This window comes from Aquarana catesbeiana, linkage group LG02 (assembly GCF_042186555.1).
Source record: "Aquarana catesbeiana isolate 2022-GZ linkage group LG02, ASM4218655v1, whole genome shotgun sequence".
NCBI lineage: Eukaryota > Metazoa > Chordata > Amphibia > Anura > Ranidae > Aquarana > Aquarana catesbeiana.
In genome coordinates, this window is record NC_133325.1 from 263,132,406 (window position 1) to 263,157,918 (window position 25,513).

Sequence of the window (25,513 nt, forward strand, 5' to 3'; positions counted from 1 at the left end):
CAAAGATACAGCTATGTTGGTGTCCCTTGTCAATTTTACAATGTATTTTTTAAAATATAACTGCCTACTCTCAAACTGTCATTTGAAGTAAAACAAATAGCCAAGTATTATTGTACACATTTTTTTTATTGTGCATTAAAAAAAAAATTAGACATGCTATCTGCCATTAGAACTTAACCAAAAAGGGCATTCTATGCATCCAAAAATATAGAAAATATACCAAATCAAATCATTATTCAACCAAAAAAATAATGTCAAAGCAATAACTCCAAGGCCAATAATAAATAACATGTTATCTCCTCCGATTTCGCAACATGTCTGGTTGACGAACGGCCACTCAGAAACGAACTGAAAAGCACGAAATGAAAAGTGCGAACTGAAAAGCGCTAAATGAAAAACGCAAAAAGAATAGTGCGAATCAACACTCACCAAACTTCTACTAACACGAAATTAGCAGAAGGAGCCCAAAGGGTGGCGCTAAATAGCTGAAAAAACACGTGGTACGGCACTACGTTCATAATTGTTGGCCAACATTTCTGTGACTGTGTGTATGCAAGACAAGTTTGAGCCAACACCCTTCAGACAAAATTCCACGGTTTTGTTGTCGGAAATTCCGATCGTGTGTACAAGGCATCAGAGGTTTATCACACCTCTGTATCATCAAAGTCAGCCCTGTCTAGTGCCTTTTGCTAAACTACTGTATGAAACCACGCCCACTCTCAGATCTCTATAACAAAATGCTAATCAATTGGTAGTCGAATATAACAATATGATTCCAATGGTATATTTAACAGACCAAAAGGGAGCAAATAGGAGGTGTCCATTGTTAGAGTTTACATACATTTTAATATTTTCCATTAGATTGCTTTAAAGCTAATTTTTCACCTACATTGCCTCAAACCTAGTTTTTCCGTTTTCTAACTGCTCTTCCATATAAACATATTCTAATTTAGTATTTTTTTCCAGTCAGAGCTACAGTTTCTAAACCAGGTTTTTTTTTTTGTTTTTTTTTTTTTTACAGCTCAGCCCAAATGCAGGGTGCATTCGGGCACTCCTGAAGATGTTGTATTGCCCGTACTGTCGTGGACTGCCCACACTGAAACCTTGCAACAACTACTGCCTCAATGTGATGAAAGGCTGCTTAGCTAATCAAGCTGATTTGGACATTGAATGGAATCTCTTTGTTGGTATGGACATTGATTTAACCATTGAATTTTCATAATTATCACTTGATTTATATGATATTTTCACTGCAGTGTGCAAATGAAGTTATTAAATATTAATAATTAGCATCTGGTGGAAGGCTATTAACTTGCAGTGTGTAGTTTCTATAAGAAGGTACAGTCAAATACTATATGGCCATGTGATTAATGCTTTATGATGTTGCTGAATGTATTATTGCTGTAGGGATTAATGGCTACATTTTTGGCACACATGTCAGCACAGTGTGATCTTGATGTGATATCATACAGAGCTGTAAGAAAACACAAAACGAAGTGTGCTTTAATTACCATGTATTCCAGTACAATAGGGCAATAGAGGAGTGCTAGCCTGTTGTACGTTTATTAAAAGTAGGTTTAAAGGCTTACTAGTATTGTGCTGGAAATTAATTTTAACAGCCAGTTCCATTCTTTCTACAAACATAACTGTGCTGTGAGTTGTTTAATTATTTAAGACTTGCTGTTATGGACATCTATATGAGATGACAAAAAATAATAAAGATGTTGTGCGCTACCACTTATTCATATATATAACGTAAGGCTGCAGCTATCACTAAATGTGTTCCCACAACAATCAGTAAAGAAAAAGTTGTGATAGCGCTGCCCAGTAGTGAACAATCAATCATTCAATCATTTAATCATTTTATTCAATTGAAAAAACAAAAAATAGTGACTTCCATAAATATTGGGTAACAAACTCCTGTGCTATAAAATTGCTATAAACATTGACACATTGAAAAATACATAAACACATATTAGGTAAAATAAATAAAGTCCCAACAGTCCACACGTAAACAAGGTGAGCGAGTATTTCACCTGGTGACAAAGCACTCTTGTTATATGGTGGAGCACGTATTAAAATATGAAGATGCACTAGAGCACTTTATGTGTGGACTGTTGGGACTTTATTTACAGTGTTCCCCCAAAAATAAGCCCGGGGCTTATAGTAATTCTGGCAACAAAAGACCCAGTATGGCTTATTTACAGTGTAGTCATGTGCCAGTGGAACTGAGTAAAAGTGGTTGTAAAATCCTAAAATGCACTGTATTACAGTATTATATAATGTAAACTGTGCATGTTTCTGTAATCTATTTGTGATAAATACCTTCTTATAGCGCCACTTGGCACTTGCGTGACCGACCTGATCGGTCTTCCCCATTCTGAGCACTGCAGAGGGAGGGGGGGCCCCGGAGATTACCCGCTGACAGCTGGCAGAAGAGGAGGAGAGGAGAACAGCGGGGAAACAGCTGAGCGCCGCTTGGCGCTTCCATGGCCTGTCTGAGCTGTCTTCTGTGCTCCGAGCACTGCAGGGGGGTGGATCCCCCACTGACAGCTGGGAGAAGAGGAGGAGAGCGGCAGGGGAACAGCTGAGCACCGAGCGGCGCTGCAACGAAGATATTTATCACAAATACATTACAGAGACATACACAGTTTACATTATATAATACTGTAATACAGTGCATTTTAGGATTTTACAACCACTTTAAACTAGGGCTTATTTTCGGGGTAGGGCTTATATTGCTGCCCTCCCTGAAAATCACAGCAGGGCTTATTTTCTGGGTAGGTCTCATTTTCGGGTAAACACGGTATCTAATTGATTGTTCAATGTATCAATGTCTATAGCAATTTTATAGCACTGGAGTTTGTTACCCAATATTTATGGAAGTCACTATTTACTTGTTTTTTTCAATTGATTGAATGATTGATTGATTTTGATTGTTCACTGTTGGGCAGCACAATCACAAATATTTTCTTTACGAGATGGTTTCCATATATGAGGATATTGAGGTTTTTCCAAAGTTCTTTAGAACGTCTATAGAAAGAACCAAACAGGTTTAAAAAAGTTACTTCTTTAAATCAGAAAATATGTCCAATAAACATTTTAACCTATTTATATTCCTTAGTCAGTGGCGGAGCTGGTTAATACTAACCAAGTGTCTGACACATTCAGATAATATCTGTGTCTGTGTCTACTGCTCTACTACTTGACACATCTTGGTGATGGACAGTGTGACTTTACGTTTACAGTATATAAAAGATGATGCATCGTGAGAGATGAGTGGCTACACACAAAATCTACAATTTAAGTTTCATTGTGTGGTCCTAACTCATACAGAAATAAAAATAACAACCCCATGAAATTCATAAGGACTATCATTAGAAATCTGTCTACTGCCTAGGCAACAAATGATGAGGTTCGTGTAACTGTTGGTAAGGTGTATATGAAACTGTTGCAGAACTGCAGAATTTTCTCTGCAGCACAATGCAACACATACAACACAATAGCTTCTTATTTGACTGCATTTTTATTATCGACGATATAGTGGTATTTCTTAATTAATATGTCATAGCCATAGTTTCAGAATGTAAATGTGTTGCACATATGAAATACCTGAATTTGTTGCATACATTGGAAATAGCAAGAAAATTGCTTTTATAAATCTGGCTCTGGATTTTCTAATGTGACCATAATGCCAGAAAAGTGTTTCAAATGTTTTATTGCATAGCTCCTATGTTTTTGGTGTGTAATATTTTGGTTAGAATGGAGTTGTTTTATGTGGTGGTCAGAGGAATTCTTTAATTAATGTTAACTTCATAATATATTTACTGCAAATGAATTATTCAGCCTTAAATTGCTTTTCAGAGGGTGTTTGACAGGTGGTGAGGAGGTGTTATGTTGCCTCATCCCCACCTGTTTTAATCTCTAAAAGTCTGCTCCAGTGCGCTGCAGTTCAAAGTATCGCAGCCATGGCAAGTGCACACCATGGTACGCTGCCTTTACAGCTTAAGAGAGAGCACCTGGAAATGGTAAAAAAAAGTTGACTTGCCCACACAAAGTCCTGACCTCAACCCAATAGAACACCTTTGGGACCTTCTTGTCCAACATCAGTGCCTAATCTCACAAATGCGCTTCTGGAAGAATGGTCAAATATCCCCATAGACATACTCTTAAACTTTGTGGATAGCCTTCCCAGAAGAGTTGAAGCTGTTATAGCTGCAAAGGGTGGGCCAACTCAATATTGAACCTTACGGACTAAGACTAGGATGCCTTTAAAGTTCATGAGCGTGTAAAGGCAGGTGTCACAATACTTTTGGTAATATTGTGTATAGTAACCTCTTGCCAATCACAAAACGCACATGTGCAGCAGTGAAGAAGGTGGGCTTTAGTGCCAGCATGCCACACATATGTGTCCAAGGCAACTGAGGTTTATGTGCTGGGAGTGTACTCTCTGCATGTCACTGACAGCTCTGAGTCACTTGTTAAGACTGAAAGCTGGTGGATACAGCCAATCACAGTGGTCACAAGATCAGGAAATCCATCCTGCCCCCTTGACTTAAAGTGATTGTCTTTTCTTGTCTTGTCTTTTTTCCTATGAAGATAACAAACATTTCACACTTACCTGCTCTGTTGCAGTGGATTTGAACAGAGCAGCCCGGATCCTCCTCTTCTCAGGTCCCTCTTCTCTGCTCCTAGCCCCTCCCTCCTGTTCAGGGCCCCACACAGCAAGCAGCTTGCTATGGGGGTACCCGAGCTGAGTCACAGCTCCCTGTGTTCATTCAGACACAGAGCCACAATACGGCCCCGCCCCCTCTCTCGATTGGCTAGCTGACTTTGATTGACAGCAGTGGGAACCAATGGTTCTGCTGCTGTATCTCAGCCAATCAGGAGGGAGAATCTCGAGACACTCATGGACATCGCTGGACAGAAAGGGACCTCAGGTAAGTATGAGGGGGGCTGCTGCACAGAGAAGGCTTTTTTTATCTTAATGCATAGAATGCATTAAGATTAAAAAAAAACTTCTGATTTTACAATCACTTTAATGCCCAGTTAAAGTACCTTAAAGGCAGTAAGGGTTTATGAATAATAATGAAAATTACACCCAGATAATGAAAATTAAAAAAGGCAGCTAGCATAAGAACAACCCACAGGAAAATATAAACATTGAGAATACTTTTTGTGTGTATATCAAAGTTATGCTTCTGAAAATAAGGTAAGTTATGCTACTAGTTGCTGAAGTTCACTTATTGTAAGCCACCACTTTTATTTTCATCTAATAGAGTCTGTGGCTGATATACAGTATGCAGGTTATGTTGCTGATTACAGCATGTGTTATAAATACTGCTGCTTTGGAAATATTGTTATTCTGTTGACATAAAGTCCTAAACAGTTACCTTTAAATCAAACCAGGGAAACCATTCTCATCAATAGTTTTATTCACTTTTGTCAGTAATCTGGTGATCTTGAAACATTTACGTTTGTGATGCTGGAATGCAAAAAGACTCCCCACTACCACTCATAATGTTAAAATAATAAAATAGTGAGCTTGTGTTGGGAAACAGGGACAACTTTTTAAAAGAGAAGTATGAGTTTCCTTTTTTTTTGCTTACATCTATTCTATGTGAGCTGCTGATATCTAAAACTCTTTCCAGCCCTCTCAGAAGTGCCCCCATTCTGTTAAAATCGAGCTAAATATCTGTGGGAGGGGCTACAGACTTTCATACAGTGTAATACAGACAATGGTCTGGCTCTGGAGTCTGGATCCACCCACTTTCCTGTCATTTTGCTTGATTGATGTTGTCTCTCTACTCGTTCCCGAGACTTCACAGAGCGTAGCTGCTCCCCCTCCCTCCTCCCTCCTCCTCCCTCCTCCTCCCTCCTCCTCCCTCCTCCTCCCTCCCTTCTCTTTCTCCTCCCTCCCTTCTCTCCCCCAGCATGTTTCAATGGTCAGAAGAGTCGGCAGAGATAAGAGCACTTCATTCAGTGACTAAGGTAGGAGAAGTCACAGATAGTGCTGTGTATGTAAATGTCCTCTACATATTACTATATACCAGAGTGAAAACAATATATTTGAAAAGCAGAATACACATATGGATGTGACAGCACACAGGCATTCCATGCATTACTGTTGTAGTAAAATGAAATAAAATAACATTGTGAATGAATCCTTTTATTGACTATCTGGATTTTTATATGAGACAATGAAACCTTCCATTCACATCTACTTGCATTTTCATACTGAAGCCCAGAGCTCCTCAGATATGGACAGAGCATTGCTTCCCCACAATTGGTATATTACCTAGTACCCCTTAGCAATAATGTTCCCTTCATTGTAAATAGAGAATTACAGGATCACTTGCCGTATAGTGCCATCACATGCCGTACAGTGCCATCACATGCCGTACAGAGTCATTACATGCCGTACAGTGTCATTACATGCTGTACAGTGTCATCACATGCCGCACTGAGTCATCACATGCCGCATAGAGTCATCACATGCCGCACAGAGCCATCACATGCCGCATAGAGTCATCACATGCCGCACAGAGTCATTACATGCTGTAGTGCCATCACATGCCGTACAGAGTCATTACATGCCGTACAGTGTCATTACATGCTGTACAGTGTCATCACATGCCGCACTGAGTCATCACATGCCGCATAGAGTCATCACATGCCGCACAGAGCCATCACATGCCGCATAGAGTCATCACGTCGCACAGAGTCATTACATGCCGTAGTGCCATAACATGCCGTACAGTGCCATCACATGCTGTACAGTGCCATCACATTCCGTACAGAGTCATCACATGCCGTACAGTGCCATCACATGCTGTACAGTGCCATCACATGCCGTGCAGAGTCATCACATGCCGTGCAGTGCCATCACATGCTGTGCAGTGCCATCACATGCTGCACAGTGCCATCACATGCCGTGCAGAGTCATCACATGCCGTGCAGTTCCATCACATGCCGTACAGTGCCATCACATGCTGTACAGTGCCATCACATGCCGTACAGAGCCATCACATGCCGTTCAGGGCCATCACATGCCTTGAAGAGTCATCACATGTCGTACAGAGATATCACATGCCGTACAGAGTCAACACATGCCGTACAGAGACATCACATGCCGTACAGTGCCATTGCATGCCATACAGAGACATCACATGCCGTACAGTGTTATCACATGCCGTACAGAGACATCACATGCTGTACAGAGTCATCACATGCTGTACAGAGCCATTCATTGCCGTATGGAGATGGGGATGATGGGACTGTATAAGAGTACAGTGACAGAGGGATGATTTGTATGTACAATAAAAGAGACTCTGGGGACATATCGGGGGTCACTTTAGATGTGGGGGAGTTGTTAGTCTCCTCTCCTATATACCGTACACAGGTATGCTCTCTACACATAGCATGCTGTGCAGAGTCATCACATGCCATACAGAGACATCACATGCTGTACAGAGCCATCACATGCCGTACAGAGCCATCACACGCTGTGCAGAGTCATCACATGCCGTACAGAGACATCACATGCTGTACAGTGCCATCACATGCCGTACAGAGCCATCACACTCTGTGCAGAGTCATCACATGCCGTGCAGTGCCATCACATGCCGTGCAGTGCCATCAATTGCCGTACAGAGCAATCACATGCCGTACAGAGCCATCACATGCCTTGAAGAGTCATCACATACCATACAGTGCCATCACATGCCGTACTGAGTTATTACATGTTGTATAGTGCCATCACATGCCATGTAGAGTCATCACATGCCGTACAGAACCATCACATGCTGTGTAGAATCATCACATGCCGTACAGTGCCATCACATGCCGTACAGAGTCATCACATGCTGTACAGAGACATCACATGCTGTACAGTGCCATCACATGCCGTACAGTGTCATCACATGCCGTACAGAGTCATCACATGCCATACAGAGACATCACATGCCATACAGAGTCATCACATGCCATACAGAGACATCACATGCCATACAGAGTCATCACATGCCATACAGAGACATCACATGCCGTACAGAGACATCACATGCCATACAGAGTCATCACATGCCATACAGAGACATCACATGCCATACAGAGTCATCACATGCCATACAGAGACATCACATGCCGTACAGAGACATCACATGCCATACAGAGTCATCACATGCCATACAGAGACATCACATGCCATACAGAGTCATCACATGCCATACAGAGACATCACATGCTGTACAGTGCCAGTCATTGCCGTACGGGGATGGGGATGATGGGACTGTATAGGAGTGCAGTGACAGAGGGATGATTTGTATGTACAATTAAGGAGACTCTGGGGACATATCGGGGGTCACTTTAGCTGTGGGGGAGTTGTCAGTCTCCTCTCCTATGTACTGTACACAGGTATGCTCTCTACACATAGCACTGTGTATATTTCACAGAACAGACACAGGGCACAGGGCACTATGCTCCTTACCATGTCTCCTCTTCTGATATAACACAGTGCTATGTTTAGAGAACTTACCTGTGTTCATTTCTGTACACGGGAAGTGACTCTCCCCCCACCCAATAGCAGCCTGGGTGTGCACCTCTTCACTAAACACACCCACATGTCCTCCAGAGGGAGGGAGTGAAGGAGAGGCTGGATTGTGGAGATGTTTCCACCCCCTGGAAACTTTTGAACTGAGAAGGAATCATTAAAGGCTGAACACCTGAAACAAATTAATGAATCAGCCACAAAATGTGCATGGCCCTTGGGCACGTAGAACAAGCTAAATTACAAGCACTAACTTCTTTACACACACATAAAAACATAACTTATTACATTCTTGGAACATATTTTTGATTAAAAAGTACAATCCAAAAACAAGCCAAAATGACGTGTGTAAAATGATTTCACCCTATGGTGATTCAGGTAGAATGAATACTTTTTCAGACACCTTTCAAGACATCTTCTCGAAGAGTTAAGGAAGAATTTTTTTCTGTTCTATTCATTACTTTTCAATGGCATGGCTGCTTTATTTACAGCATGAAAGAAGCATAACTGATCTATTAACACGATTCTAAATGTATTCTCATTGCATAAACATTTTCAAATCAATTTTTTTTATGCATTTACCCTATGGTTTATTCTGGCCCTGTTGGTTTTCTCCAGGCTGTGTGATCGCAGTGTAATAGTAGCTATCAAGAATGTTAAATGTCGTGCTAGTATAATGTCTTTAATCCTGCCCTTGACTCTTCCTGCAGACATACAAGAAAATTACAGGAAAAAAACATAACATTCAGTAATAAATATCAAAAGTGAAACATTATAACCACTGCCTGCTTTTTATGCGTGGGCACAGTTCTATAAGAAAATATAATGTTCCATTTAATGTTTTACCTGTTGAAAGAAAGAAAGCCTGTTTAAGACAGCTTCGTTTTTTTGTGTGTTATAGACAATATATAGGGGTTGATTTACTAAAACTGGAGAGTGCAAAATCTGGTGCAGCTGTGCATGGTAGCCAATCAGTTTCTAACTGTAGCTTGTTTAGTTAAGCTTGGACAAAAAAAAAAAAAACCCAGAAGCTGATTTCTATTTGATGGCCAGTCCGCTGTGACAAAACGTGTCAGGTTGACGCGATCACGCAAGCCAGGACAGGGAAAATGGGCAAGTGAGCAGCACATGGAGGAAGTTTGATTGTTCGTTGGTTGATGGAATACCTGACTATGCTTATGTTAACTTGTTGCTCTGTGAGTATTTTTAGTCCTTTCATTAAACTGGCTTATTTACCTACTACACTAGCTGGGTTTAGAAGCTCATTGGTTTCTATGCAGAAGTGAGCCTGATTTTGCACTTTCCAGCTTTATTAAATAAACCCCATTGTGTACTTAAAAGTGGGGTATGCCTGTATTTTTCTATTTTCTATTCTATTTTCTATGTTTATTTTCATTTACTAAAAAACTATTGGTTTAATGATGTTCTGAAGCATTTCAATTAATTTACCCCAATGTTTTCTTATTGAAAAGGACTTTCTTTCTTGGGAACCAAATCTTACTATCCATCTTTCCTTCTTTGTTATCCCTTTTTTTGGTCCAATTGATGGACCTCTTTAACCACCTCAATACAGTGCACTTTTACCCCCTTCAAACACAAGCCATTTTTCAGCTTCAAGCGCTGTCGCACTTTGAATGACAATTGCGCGGTCATGCAACACTATACCCAAATGAAATTGTTATACCATAATTTTTTTCCCCACAAATAGAGCTTTCTTTTGGTGGTATTTGATCACCTCTGCGGTTTTCATTTATTTATTTTTTTCCCATTAAGATTTTCTTTTTATTACGGATAATGCAAGACATAACAGAGGTAATGATACATGGAGACAGGACTCCCATCAGGATGTTTACACAAAGCATACATTCACATATTATCTACATTCTCATTTTTGCCAGGTGTATGGATCATCCTAACACATTTCTGAGGCAAGGCTTATTCATGTGTAGGTTGATGCCTATCCGTCCCTCTATATCATAACAAGTTGGGGTCTTTATATCCTGATTATGGCTCACCATATGTATGTCTAAACTTCAGCTATGAGAGAACTGGAGGACTACCTATCAAGTCGGTCCTCCACTCCAAACTCCCCGCGTGTTGGGGTTCTTCTATAGGAGGGAGAAGAGAGGGGGGAGGGGGAAGGTGAGGATAATAGAAGAGAAAAAAAAGGAGAAGGGTTGAAGAGGAGGAAGGGAAACAGATAGATTTTTATTTTTTGCGATATAAACAAAAGAAGAGTGACAAGTTTGAAAAAAACATAATATTTTTTACTTTTTACTATAATAAATATCCAATTTAAAAAAAAAAAAAAAAAATGTTGCCTCAGTTTAGGCCGATATGTATTCTTCTACATATTTTTGGTAAAAAAAAAAACGCAATAAGTGTATATTGATTGGTTTGTGCAAAAGGTATAGCGTCTACAAAATAGGGAATAGATTTATAGCATTTTTATTATTATTTATTTTTTTTTACTAGTAATGGCAGCGATCTGCGATTTTATCATGACTGCGATATTGCGGCGGACATAGCAGACACTTTTCACACATTTATGGGACCATTCACATTTATACAGCGATCCATGCTATAAAAATGCACTGATTACTCTATAAATGTGACTGGCAGGGAAGGGGTTAACACTAGGGGGTGATCGAGGGGTTAATTATGTTTCCTAGGAAGTGATTCTAATTGTAGGGGGAGGGGACACACAAGGGGAGGAGACCGTGTACTGAGAACACACCATCGGTCTCCTCTCCCCTGACAGGACGTGGATCTGTGTGTTTACACACACAGATCCACCGTCCTGCTCTGTTATCGGGCAATCGCAGGTGCACGGGGGACATCACGGCCGCCGGGCGCGTGCCCCCTGGTGGGCCGGGAAGGCGAGGGCGTCATATGATGCTCTCCCAGAACAAGAGCCGCGCCGCCTGGCCGTCATATGACAGCCAGCGGGTGGCAAGCGGTTAAAAATGTAGTATTTAACTACCAACAGTGTTATGCTGCACCAACACTAACAGATACGAATACACTACATATTAAATATTACATATTTTACTTTGAAAGCTCAGCATAAGAGCACATATATATATATATATATATATATATATATATATATATATAAACATTATATATATATATATATATATATATATATATATATATATATATATATATATATATATATATATATATATTTATGGTTGGAGCCCTATGTCCGATATGGACATAGATAACACTTATAGTAAAGATAAGACTTACCATCGGAAATAGACCTGAAAGTGTGGACTTACCATATGAAATGGACCTGAAAGTGTGCCTTGGTCTAATGGCCGGTATGCCAAAATAAGACGGCATACCCTGGTTTAAGAAATGATTATTCTGTAAGAGAAATGAATGAAATTAATAGTTGAGAAATGCTGTGAAATGGGGATGGGAGGGTGGGTATCGTGCACAGGAAACCGACAAGCACCACAGGTGAGCGGGCTGCTTAAATACCCCCCGGGCTCCTCCCATAAATTCAGGCCACCATACTGGCCTTCCTACTTATGGTTGGAGCCCTATGTCCGATATGGACATAGATAACACTTATAGTAAAGATAAGACTTACCATCGGAAATAGACCTGAAAGTGTGGACTTACCATATGAAATGGACCTGAAAGTGTGCCTTGGTCTAATGGCCGGTATGCCAAAATAAGGGGGCAAAAACATTCAGGTAGGGTTATAATTTTTATTGGTTTTCAGTTATTTATTGAGCCAATTTGGAAAATGCCTGTGCCATCTCTGTTTGCGGATTGGGGATATACCGGGCGAAGCAGGCTGATTTCCACCTGCCTAGTCTTCTGATGATGTGGTCTGGAACCCCGTGGCGGGACGCTGCGGAGGCTGCTCCGATGCGAAAGGAGTGTCCGGAATACTGACTAGGGTTAAGGTGAAGATTGCGGAGAAGTATCCTTATGTGTTTCACAAACTGAGAGGCGCTTAAGGGTTTAACTGGGAATGGTAGAAGGGGACTGCTGTCTGGTTGCTCAGGCAGGAGTGACAGGAGTCGGTTGAGTACAGCGACTGGACACCAGCTGTTGTTGGTTTTGTAGAGGTGGATGTTCACTCCTGAGCCCGTTTGCTGGGTTTTAGAGACCTCGAGGTGCAGGATGAAATGGTCTTAGTATCGAAGCAAGTGCCGTCTGCATAGTACTTGGTCTGTGGGTTTGTTAGAGGTGAATTCGCCAGGTCGCAAGAACCCATAGTAAGCTAAATATACGGCTGCTTGTAAGACCGTGCTGGGGAGCAGACCGAATGGCGAAGTAGCCAGAATGGTTGACATGTCCCTAAAGATGGGCCCCGTAATGGGTAAGCGCTTGGTGCTGATGACTGGTTGTTGTTTCTGAATGCCCCTTAGGATGGCTCGTATGGCGTGTGATGAGAACAGTGAAGATTTCGTGGGGTCTTCAAGCGTCAAGAAATGTTGAATGCCGGCTAGGTATAGCCGAATGGTATTGTAGGATAAGGCCAGCTGCGTGTGACAGTGTGCAGTGAAGGCCAGTACCTGTTTGACATCTGTTGGTCCTTTACGGCAGGATGTGAGGAACTTATTGAACGCCTTCCAAGCTGTCTGGTAGGCTTTGAGTGTGTTGTGAGAGAGTGAATGATTGATGAGTTGCGTTGCTCTGTGTAAATGTTGAACTAGTCCAGGGTCAGTTGTGACCAGACAGGGATAGGGGCCGACATTGGTTCGGCATCGGGAACCTGTTCAAAAAAGGAGGTGTAATTAAAACGTGACAGTGCGTCAGCAGCTAAGTTGTATCTGCCGGGAATAAATGCACAGTGTATATTAAACTGATGCTGTAAAGACAGTTGTACCAATCTGCGCAGGAAGGACATGACTGCTAGGGACTTGGACCTGCCTCTGTTGATGATGTGTGCTGTGGCCTGGTTGTCGGTGGTGAAGACTACGGTTTGTCCTGTCCAGTGGTGGCCCCAGAGCTGTGCAGCTGCCACTATGGGATAAAGTTCAAAGAGGGCAGATGTTTGAGTAAAGCCGGGTATCAACAGTATCTGTTGAGGCCAGGGTCCTGAAAACCAATGGTGGCCAAAAATTGCCGCAAAACCTGTGGAGGCTGCAGCGTCTGTCACTACCTGGGGCGACAGGGGCGAAACCATGGGTATAAATAGGGATATGCCATTCCAGGCGGACAAGAATTCCTCCCACATAGATAGGTCCGCTATAGCTGCGGAGTCTAGATTTAAGATCTGATCGGGGTCTTGAGTTTCTGACAGGAATCTAAGCAGCCGTGATACAAAGGTGCGGCCTTGTGGAATAATTCGCATGGCGAAATTAAGCATTCCCAGGAGAGATTGCAACTGCTTTTTGGTACAGCCCTTGGTGTGTGTGAATTCGTGAAGGACCGCCCTAATACGTGTTAGTTTGTCGAGGGGGAGACTGGCTTGCATAGCGCAGGTATCCAAGCTGACCCCGAGAAAGGTGATGATGTGTGCTGGGCCGTCGACTTTGTGCTCGGCGATGGGAACATTGAGGTTTCCAAATATCACTCTGAGTTTGTCGAGGTCTCCTGGGGGCTTGCTGGGAGGTTCTATTAGTAGGAAGTCATCCAGGTAATGGATGACTTCTTGGCATTGACCCTTGTGTAACAGTATCCAAACAAGGGACTGAGCGAACGTGTCGAAGAGCCACGGACTACTCTTCGAACCGAAGGTCAGTTTTGTGGCAAAATAATATGCCTCCTTCCACTTGATGCCATGCCAGCACCAAAGGGATGGGTGGATGGGCAGGAGCTTGAAGGCATCCGAGATGTCGGCTTTGGAGAGCCAGGCACCTGTACCTGCTTTGATGATTGCTTGTATTGCCATGTCGACGGAGGAATATTTTAGGGAAAACTCTTCGGAGGGGATCAGGGAATTGAGACTGGGGGTGTGGGAAGAATGAGGCGCAGACAGGTCGTACACCAAACGCAATTTATTCGTGAACTTGCCCTTGACAAGCCCAATAGGGCTGACTCTCCATGTGCTGAAAGGGGGGCAAGTGAAAGGGCCTATAACGTACTCTCGATCTACCTCTGCTTGTAAGAGCTGATCTATGGCTTGTTCGTCAATGGCTGCTGAACGAAGATTGGCACATTCGTGAGTACTGTGGGGTAGTGAAATGAGGCCGGTGTGAAAGCCTGCTGTGAAGCCTTGGATAAGGTAGGTGGCCAGGGAAGGGGTGGGATGTGAGGTGAGGTACAGTCCTAAACATAAGAGGTTGATCCGGCTTAGTCATGCCCTCTTGTGTTGTTTGACTTCACACAAATTTCTTGGGTGTGCTCTTTGGCATAAGGTGCAGATGTGGAGTAGGCGGCACTGGCTGAAGTTGCAGGACCCGTAGTTGTAGTTATTACAGATGGCTGCCCCTCCCACGGTTCGGACTGGGCGTCCGAATTTGTCCACCTGAGGCGTTGGTTCAGGGGGCGACTGACCCTGAATTGTACCCGAGGTAGAGGGAAACTTGAAGGGCCGTCTGATCGCCGCATTGGCGCACCAGGTGGCAGTGTGGGTGGAGGACTGACAAATCGCACACAGAGGTGAGCGTAAGCCGGCAAAGTGGCGGCAGAAGAGCTCTGTGTCCATGAGACTCCAATTTGTCGTAGTCTGGAACTGTGTGAGTCTGGCGGCGGCCTTAGCGGAAAAGGAACGGTGGTAATCATAAAATGCAAATCCTCCATACTTGTAGCCCAAGTCTACTACCGTATGGAGATACAAGTCCAGCTCTTCCCGTCTGCTGGGGGTGGCTGAGCATAGGACGTCTCTGAGCATGCCAAAGGCCAGGGTAAATTCTGGGACCGATAACTTGCGGTTCAATCTGGGGTCTTTGGCTTTAAGGACCACCGATATGTCACCCCAGGAGTAGGCCTTATTTTCTGCCAGATCGTGTACGGAAATAAGGAGAGAGGCCAGGTTGATGTCCCTGCCGTCCAAAATGTCCTTCCTGATACTGGTTGGGACCAGATGGGAGGGGTAGACAATGGGGCTCCAGCCTGAGGTACCTGCGGGAAGGGGTGTCAAGGTTTGAGTTGCGGTTGGGTCGGGGACAGCCGTGGCCGGTCGAGCCTCCAGGAGTGCCACCCTGGTTTGGACGTCTGTAACTGAGGTAGACAAGGATGACACCATCGTGTGTAATTGTGAGATAGCTGATGATATTGACTGGAGGGATGCCTGTTGGGTACTGGGTCCTGCTGCTGGTGGGGGAAAGAGGAGTTTGAAGAGCTCGCCTTTCCTCGCTGTGGCGGGGAAGGGGACACCTCTGCGTCTGAGCTCTGCCGTCAGTTTGGGGATAGTCCATCCCCTGAGGGACTGCACGCTGCCGCTCTCTGAGACCGGGGAAGGTGACAGAGGGGCCGTAAAGTCTTCGCTGCCGGCCTGAGACATAGTTGATCTGGTGAGAATCTTCTGTCTTGAGCTCTTATTTTCCGGTTGTCTGTAACCTATTGGGGGTGACATAAATTTCAAGTTTTTTCTTTGATCCCCTGAGTCATACTTACCCGACTTATCCTCCCATTCTTTTATATTATTTTTTTTTTTTTTTTTACCTGGGGGGATATCGTCCAACCTGGTGCAGGGTGGACCTACTGAACTTTGACTGACCTAGAGGAAAATGAAAGGTGATAATTCGTGAAGGGATTGCTAACTAACTTGAAGCAACAATTTGCATGGTGCTTGCAATCTTTGTGACAATGAAATGATTTGAAATGTTTGCCTTGATTATGAAATGAGTGAACTCCATGACAGAGGCCCGGCCCGGTCGTGTCGTGACTGATCCGACCGTGAACCGGGCTCTGGAGCATGTACTGAAATGAGGCAACTGAAAAACATTGGTGCACACCGGGACGAATCGGTGCCTGTTTGATGCATCTGGATTCGAATCGGAGCGCAGTGTGAAATGAAATGAGAGAAATGTTTACCTTGACCGAGGCTCGAATTGGTTGTGCCGTATTTTGCGACTGGCAACGATCCGAGCTCTGGTATAGGTATGGATACGGCCGAAACAAGTGAGGCATTCCGTGACGAATTGGTGCATCTCAGATGCGACTGGTTTCGAAACGGTGATGCGCTGTGGGAGTGAAATGGTAGTAATGGCATGACAGAGATGCGGATCAGTCGCCCGATATCTGCGACTAGCTATGATCCGGACTCTGGAGCATGTTTCAGAAATGAGGCCGAGCCCTGGGGCACGCCGTAACGAATCGGTGCATGGAGGATGCGACTGGATTCGAAGCGGAGCGCGGTAAGTGCAGGTGTAACATATCGTTTGCCATGACGAAGGCGCGAATCGGTCGTGCTGTTGTAGCGACTGACTACGACTCGGACTCCGGAGCATGTACTGAAATGTGGCCAATCCTGGGGCACGCTGAGATGAATCGGTGCATTTCCATGCGACTGAATTCATGTCGGAACCTGATACGTGGTAATGAAATGATAACCATGACAGAGGTACGAATGACTGATAATAACGTGACTCTGGAGCATGTACTGAAATGAGGCCGTGACTACTGGGGCACACCGGAGCGAATCGGTGCATCTTTTAGGTGCGACTGGATTCGAATCGGAGCGCGGTAGGTGACTGAAATGAGAAATGATTGAAATGATTTGAAATGTTAGAAATGAGTTTAGAAATGTTTCAGAAATGAGAAATGATTGGTATCGAACTGACGTGGTGTCGAAAAGATTTATGCATTTACGAATCGCTATGGCTGTCTGCTGACACATGTTTAACAATTAAGACCTGTCTGAAATGAAGCGACGCTTGCGTCGCTATGGTTTCCTCAGATAACGCGAAATGGTAACATGACGACAGTGCGAGTAATACACATGCGGTTAAGTTCGTGAAATTTGCAAGTGATTCGTAATTCTGATACCACGGTTTAGTGACATGACATAACGTACGAAAAAACAAAAATCCGAAGGGACCCTACCTGCGACAGCCCAGCCAGACGCGTGGTGCGAACGAATCGGTAAACGCGGACTTCAAAAACTCTCAGGGACGGAGATCACGAAATGCGGGAACTTGTGAGCCAAGTATTTGCGAACGCTGAAATCGGAATAGTCGGCCTAGTGACGTATATCGCGCACAGGAAACCGACAAGCACCACAGGTGAGCGGGCTGCTTAAATACCCCCCGGGCTCCTCCCATAAATTCAGGCCACCATACTGGCCTTCCTACATATATAAAAGAATCTGATCCCCATGCTGATTTTGTACGTTTGCCCACTGACAAAGAAATGATCAGTCTATAATTTTAATTTTAATGGTAGTTTTATTTTAATAATGAGAATAACAGACAGAATAAAAACAAAAAAAATGCAGAAAACGCATTTCAAAAAGTTATAAATGGACTTGCATTTTAATGAGTGAAATAAATATTTGACCCCCTTCGCAAAACATGACTTAGTACTTGGTGGCAAAACCCTTGTTGGCAATCACAGAGGTCAGACGTTTCTTGCAGTTGGCCACCAGGTTTGCACACATCTCAGGAGGGATTTTGTCCCACTCCTCTTTGCAAATCCTCTCCAAGTCATTAAGGTTTCGAAGTTGACGTTTAGTAACTTTGTAACCTTCAGCTTCCTCCACATAATTTCTATGGGATTAAGGTCTGGAGACTGGCTAGGCCACTCCAGGACCTTAACCACCGCACGCCGATATACGTCCTAACTTTGACGGGGGGGGTTTTGTTGTTATGGCAGCAGCTAGCTGCCATAACCCCGGTATCCTCTTGTTCGGCCCACGGTCCGCTTCAAGATAAAAGTGGTCTCTGCGGCAGATTCGCGCGAGATCACTTTTATCAGCGGCGGGAGAGGGCCCCCCCACTGCTCTTCGGTGCCCTCCGCCGCTTACTGGAGCTGCGGGCAGCGGCGGGGGTGATCGGATGTTTCTCCTTCCTTGGCATGGAGATGAGTGAGGGGAAGATGGCCCCCACCCGCGACGTCAAAACATCACTTCCGCCCATAGCTCTTAAAGGGCCATTTTTTTAAAATGATTTTTTTAAATGACAATTTTTAAATTTTTTTTTATTGCATTTTAGTGTAAAAATGAGATCTGAGGTCTTTTTGACCCCAGATCTCATATTTAAGAGGTCCTGTCATGCTTTTTTTCTATTACAAGGGATGTTTACATTCCTTGTAATAGGAATAAAAGTGACACAATTAAAAAACAAAAAACAAACTGTGTATCAATAAAAAATAAAAGGTAAAATAAGTAAGAAAAAAAAAATTAAACGTGCCCCGTCCCGTCGAGTTTGCGTGCAGAAGCGAACGCATACGTGAGTAGCGCCTGCATATGAAAACGGTGTTCAAACCACACATGTGAGGTATCACCGCAATCAGTAGAGCGAGAGCAATAATTCTAGCCCTAGACCTCTTCTGTAACTGAAAACCACAACCTGTAGAATTTTTTAAACCTCGCCTATGGAGATTTTTAAGGGTAAAGGTTTGTCGCCATTCCATGAGTGGGCGCAATTTTGAAGCATGACATGTTCGTTATCAATTTACTCGGCATAACATTATCTTTCACAATATTAAAAAAAATTGGGCTAACTAATGGTGTCTTATTTTTTAATTCAAAAAAGTATTTTATTTTTGTTTTAAAAAAAAAGTGCGCTTGTGCAAATACAGTGTTACAGAAAGTACTGCAACGACCGCCATTTTATTCTCTAGGGTGTTAGAAAAAAAATGTATAATGTTTGGGGTTCTAAGTAATTTTCTAGCAAAAAAAACCTGTTTTAAACTTGTAAACAACACATCTGAAAAATAGGCTCGGTCCTTAAGTGGTTAATGTACTTCTTCTTGAGCCACTGCTTTGTTGCCTTGGCCCTGTGTTTTGGGTCATTGTCATGCTGAAATACCCATCCACGACCCATTTTCCATGCCCTGACTGAGGGAAGGAGGTTCTCACCCAATATTTGACGGCACATGGCGCCGTCCATCGTCCCTTTCATGCGTTGAAGTTGTCCTGTCCCCTTAGCAGAAAAACACCCCTAAAACATGTTTCCACCTCTATGTTTGATGGTGGGGATGGTGTTCTTGGGGTCATAGGCAGCATTCCTCCTCCAAACACGGCGAGTTGAGTTAATGCCAAAAAGCTTGATTTTGGTCTCAGCTGACCACAACACTTTCACCAAGTTCTCTGAATCATTCAGATGTTCATTAGCAAACTGCAGACGAGCCTGCACATGTGCTTTCTTGAGCAGGGGGATCTTGCGGGCACTGCAGGATTTCAATCTTTTATGGCGTAGTGTTTCACTAATTGTTTTCTTGGTGTCTATGGTCCCAGCTGCCTTGAGATCATTAATGAGATTCTCCTGTGTAGTTCTGGGCTGATTTCTCACCGTTCTCATGATCATTGAAACTTCATGAGGTGAGATCTTGTATGGAGGCCCAGACCGAGGGAGATTGACAGTTTTTTTGTGTTTCTTCCAATTGCAAATAATCGCACCAACTATTCTCACCCTCTTACCAACCTGCTTGGCGATGGTCTTGTAGCCCATTCCAGTCTTGTGTAGGTCTACAATCTTGTCCCTTACATCCTTGGACAGCTCTTTGGTCTTGGCCATGGTGGAGAGATTGGAATCTGATTGTTTCTGTGGACAGGTATTTTATACAGGTAACAAGCTGAGATTTGGAGCACTCCCTTTAAGAGAGCGCTCCTAATCTCAGCTTGTATAAAAGACACCTGGGAGCCAGAAATCTTGCTGATTGATAACGGATCAAATACTTATTTCAGCCATTATAATGCAAATCAATTTATAACTTTTTTGAAATGCGGTTTTCTAGATATTTTTGTTGTTATTCTGTCTCTCACTGTTAAAATAAACCTACCATTAAAATTATAGACTGATCATTTCTTTGTCAGTGGGCAAACATACAAAATTAGCAGGGGATAAAATACTGTATCTCCCTCATTGTATGTACATATAATACATATATACTGTATACTGGTCCAAATGATTTGTTGGAGGGGGGATTATAGTGTGGGGTTGTTTTTCATGGGCTAGGCTTGGCCCCTTAGTTTCAGTGAAGGGAATTCTTAAGGCATTAGCGTACCAAAACATTTTGGACAATATCATGCTCCCAACTTTGTGGGAACAGTTTGGGGATGACTCCTTCCTGTTCCAACATGACTGCGCACCAGTGCACAAAGCAAGGTCCATAAAGACATAGTTACATAGTTACATAGTAGGTGAGGTTGAAAAAAGACACAAGTCCATCAAGTCCAACCTATGTGTGTGATTATGTGGCAGTATTACATTATATATCCCTGTATGTTGCGGTCATTCAGGTGATTATCTAATAGTTTCTTGAAGCTATCAATGCTCCCCGCTGAGACCACCGCCTGTGGAAGGGAATTCCACATTCTTACCGCTCTTACAGTAAAGAACCCTCTACGTAGTTTAAGGTTAAACCTCTTTTCTTCTAATTGTAATGAGTGGCCCCGAGTCTTATTAAACTCTCTTCTGCGAAAAAGTTTTATCCCTATTGTGGGGTCACCAGTACAGTATTTGTAAATTGAAATCATATCCCCTCTCAAGCGTCTCTTCTCCAGAGAGAATAAGTTCAACGCTCGCAACCTTTCCTCATAACTAAGATCCTCCAGACCCTTTATTAGCTTTGTTGCCCTTCTTTGTACTCGCTCCATTTCCAGTACATCCTTCCTGAGGACTGGTGCCCAGAACTGGACAGCATACTCCAGGTGCGGCCGGACCAGAGTCTTGTAGAGCGGGAGAATTATCGTTTTATCTCTGGAGTTGATCCCCCTTTTAATACATGCCAATATTCTGTTTGCCTTATTAGCAGCAGCTTGGCATTGTATGCCATTGCTGAGCCTATCATCTACTAGGACCCCCAGGTCCTTTTCCATCCTAGATTCCCCCAGAGGTTCTCCCCCCAGTGTATAGATTGCATTCATATTTTTGCCACCCAAATGCATTATTTTACATTTTTCTACATTGAACCTCATTTGCCATGTAGTCGCCCACCCCATTAATTTGTTCAGGTCTTTTTGCAAGGTTTCCACATCCTGCGGAGAAGTTATTGCCCTGCTTAGCTTAGTATCGTCCGCAAATACAGAGATTGAACTGTTTATCCCATCCTCCAGATCATTTATAAACAAATTAAATAGGATTGGTCCCAGCACAGAACCCTGGGGAACCCCACTACCCACCCCTGACCATTCTGAGTACTCCCCATTTATCACCACCCTCTGAACACGCCCTTGTAGCCAGTTTTCAATCCATGTACTCACCCTATGGTCCATGCCAACGGACCCTATTTTGTACAGTAAACGTTTATGGGGAACTGTGTTAAATGCTTTTGCAAAATCCAGATACACCACGTCTACGGGCCTTCCTTTATCTAGATGGCAACTCACCTCCTCATAGAAGGTTAATAGATTGGTTTGGCAAGAACGATTCTTCATGAATCCATGCTGATTACTGCTAATGATATCATTCTTATTACTAAAATCTTGTATATAGTCCCTTATCATCCCCTCCAAGATTTTACATACTATTGATGTTAGGCTAACTGGTCTGTAATTCCCAGGGATGTTTTTTGGGCCCTTTTTAAATATTGGTGCTACATTTGCTTTTCACCAATCAGCTGGTACCATTCCAGTCAATAGACTGTCTGTAAAAATTAGGAACAACGGTCTGGCAATCACCTGACTGAGTTCCCTAAGTACCCTCGGATGCAAGCCATCTGGTCCCGGTGATTTATTAATGTTAAGTTTCTCAAGTCTAATTTTAATTCTGTCCTCTGTTAACCATGGAGGTGCTTCCTGTGTTGTGTCATGAGGATAAACACTGCAGTTTTGGTTACTGAAGCCCCCCGATTCACTCGTGAAGACTGAGGAGAAGAATAAATTCAATACCTTTGCCATCTCCCCATCCTTTGTAACCAGATGTCCTTCCTCATTCTTTATGGGGCCAATATGGTCTGTCCTCCCTTTTTTACTGGCTGGATGACTTTGGGGTGGAGGAATTTGACTGGCCTGCACAGAGTCCTGACTTCAACCTGATAGAGCACCTTTGAGATGAATTTAAGCGGAGACTGAGAGCCAGGCCTTCTCGTCCAACATCAGTTCCTGACCTCACAAATGTGCACATTCCCATAGACACACTCCTAAACCTTGTGGACATTCTTCCCAAAAGAGTTTAAGCTGTTAAAGCTGCAAAGGATGGGTCAACTCAATATTGAATCCTATGGACTAAGACTGGAATGCTAATAAAGTTCATGTATTTCTAAAGGCAGGTGTCCCAATACTTTTGACAATATAGTTCCAAGGGTAGTCACGGCACTCTGAAGTAAATGCCCAGGTGCTCATCCACAAAGAACTCCATACAAGTCCAAAACTGGCTTGGAGGCATTCACTGGTCTTGCCTCTAAACCAGTTTTGGATTTATATATATACAATGCTGCAAAAAAGTATTTGCCCCCTTTCTGATTTTTTTATTTTTTGCATATTTGTCACACTTAAATGATTCAGCTTATCAAACAAATTTTATTATTACACAAAGATAACCCAAGTAAATACAAAATGCAGTTTTTAAATGATGGTTTCATTTATTAAAGCGGTGTTCCACCCACAAATTTTTTTTTTTTTTAAAAGTCAGCAGCTACAAACACTGTAGCCGCCATTCTAATTAAGGGAAACCAGCATTGGAGCCTTGTGGCTTCACTGCCCATTTCCTAATGCGCATGCGTGAGTTGTGCGGCGCTTTGTGAATGGCCAGTTGTCTTCTGAGACACACACAGGTCCCAGAAGACAACGGGGGGGGTCTTGCCGAAGAAGATATGACGTCCTGCGCCGCGGACCCGGATGATTTGGAAGTACAGGCTGTACTTTAGAAAAAGGTACGTTAGAAGAAAAAAATCTTTTTTTTTACTATCCAAAAAAGAGGGGTGGAGAGGTGGTCTTTTGTTTAACACCACCTCTCAAAAGTGGGTGGAACTCCACTTTAAGGCAAAAAAACTGTCCAAACCTGCCTGGCCTTATGTGAAAAAATAATTGCCCCCTAAACCTAATAACTGGTTGTGCCACCCTTGGTGACAACAACTGCAATCAAGCGTTTGCAATAACTGGCAATGAGTCTTTCACATTGCTGTGGAGCAATTTTAGTCCACTCTTCTTTGCAGAATTGTTTTAATTCAGCCACATTGGAGGGTTTTACAGCATGAAAGCCTGTGTAAGGTCATGATACAGCATCTCAATTGGATTTAAGTCCGGGCTTTGACTAGGCCACTCTAAAGCCCAAAATTTGCTTTGTTTGAAACATTTGGGATGGATTTGCTGTTGTGTTTCGGATAATTGTCCTGCTGCATAACCCAAGTGCATTTGAGCTTGAGGTCACAAACTGATGGCCAGACGTGCTCCTTTAGAATTTTCTGGTTGAGCTCAGAATTCATGGTTCCATCAATTATGGTAAGTCGTCCAGGTCCTGAAGCTGCAAAGCAGCCCCAGGACATCACGTTACCACAACCATGTCTGACTGTTGGTATGATGTTCTTGTTATGAAATGCTTTATTAGTTTTATGCCAGATGTGACGAGACGCACACCTTCCAAAAAGTAACATTTTTGTCTCATTAGTCCACAGAATTTTTGCAGAAAAGTATTGGGGATAATCAAGATGTTTTTTGGTAAATGTGAGATGAGCCTTTGTGTTCTTTTTGGTCAGCAGTGGCTTTGGCCTTGGAACTCTCCCATGAATGCCATTTTTGCCCAGTCTCTTTCTTATTGTTGAATCACTGATCTTACCTGAGGTAAGTGAGGCAGTTCTTTAGATGTTGTTCTGGGTTCTTTTATGACCTCCTAGATGAGTCGTCGTCATGCTCTTGGAGTCATTTTTGTAGGCCGGCCATACCTGGGAAGGTTCACCACTGTTCCAAGTTATCTCCATTTGTTGATAGTGGCTCTTCTCGTGGTTCACTAGAGTTCCAAAGCCTTAGAAATGGCTTTGAAACCCTTCCTACGCTGATACATGAATATTACTTTGTTTCTAATCTGTTATTGATTTTTTTTTTAGATTGTGGCATGATCTGTGGCTTTTTGTGATTTGTTAGCGTGCTTCACTTTGTCAGATAGCTTCTATTTATGTGATTTCTTGATTCAACAGGTCTGGCAGTAATCAGGCCTGGGTGTGACAAGTGAAATTTAACTCAGCTTTCCAAAAAATTGTGGTTCACAGTTCATTCACAGTTCATTTGGTCCCGTTCTTTCCCTAATTGATCCTGCTCTGCTACATCAGCACACAAAGCTCCAGGATCCATCTCAAACACTCCCGGAACCCTCCGGGCACCACATGGGGAAAATTGGATCCCAAAAGCACATTTACCAGGGCTTTAATCCGCCTCCGACGTCCCGGCCGGCACAAAGCATGGATCGCTTCTTGTATAGGCCTCAATCCCCGGCCTTGATTAATCAGACGGCTCTGACAATCACCGCGGACCAAGCCGAAGATTATTCCACATCCATTCCAGGCATCTCACACCACAATCCACCAACCCGAGGGATGTCCCGATCTGCACAACAAAAGGAGGAAGCCTTGCACAGGCCAAAATCCAAACACCTCCATGGTTACTGTGGATCACACCGCCGATCACTTTGCTGACCATCCTGCAATACTATCAGGTACCCCATACCACAATCTTTCATCCCAGGGGACAGAACCAGATAGCTCAGTTACAGTTGCAGTACTGGACTTAAAGTTTCAGGCCCTGCTACAAGATCTGACCCAAAACTTTACAGTGGCAGTAAGGATTTCCCTCCTGAGCTCAGAAGCTCAGGGGGGAAATCGATCAGCTTGGAGATCGTACGGACACACTAGAATCCAAATTTGAAGAGTTAGTGCAATATGTGCATGTACTTGAAGAGGATAATGCGGCACTTAAACACACTGTCTACCAGGTCCAACTACAGCAAGAAGACC

The 25,513-nt window shown here is 43.2% G+C and overlaps 1 protein-coding gene across 1 annotated transcript in view; it reads left to right on the forward strand.

Moving 5' to 3' along the window:
* Positions 1–25,513, forward strand: part of GPC6 (glypican 6) — a 1,118,958-nt gene that overhangs the window by 717,888 nt on the left and 375,557 nt on the right. Inside the window, exon 4 of the mRNA XM_073614370.1 lies at positions 1,022–1,187. Coding sequence (XP_073470471.1) covers positions 1,022–1,187 — 166 coding nt within the window. The remainder of the gene's footprint in view (positions 1–1,021; positions 1,188–25,513) is intronic.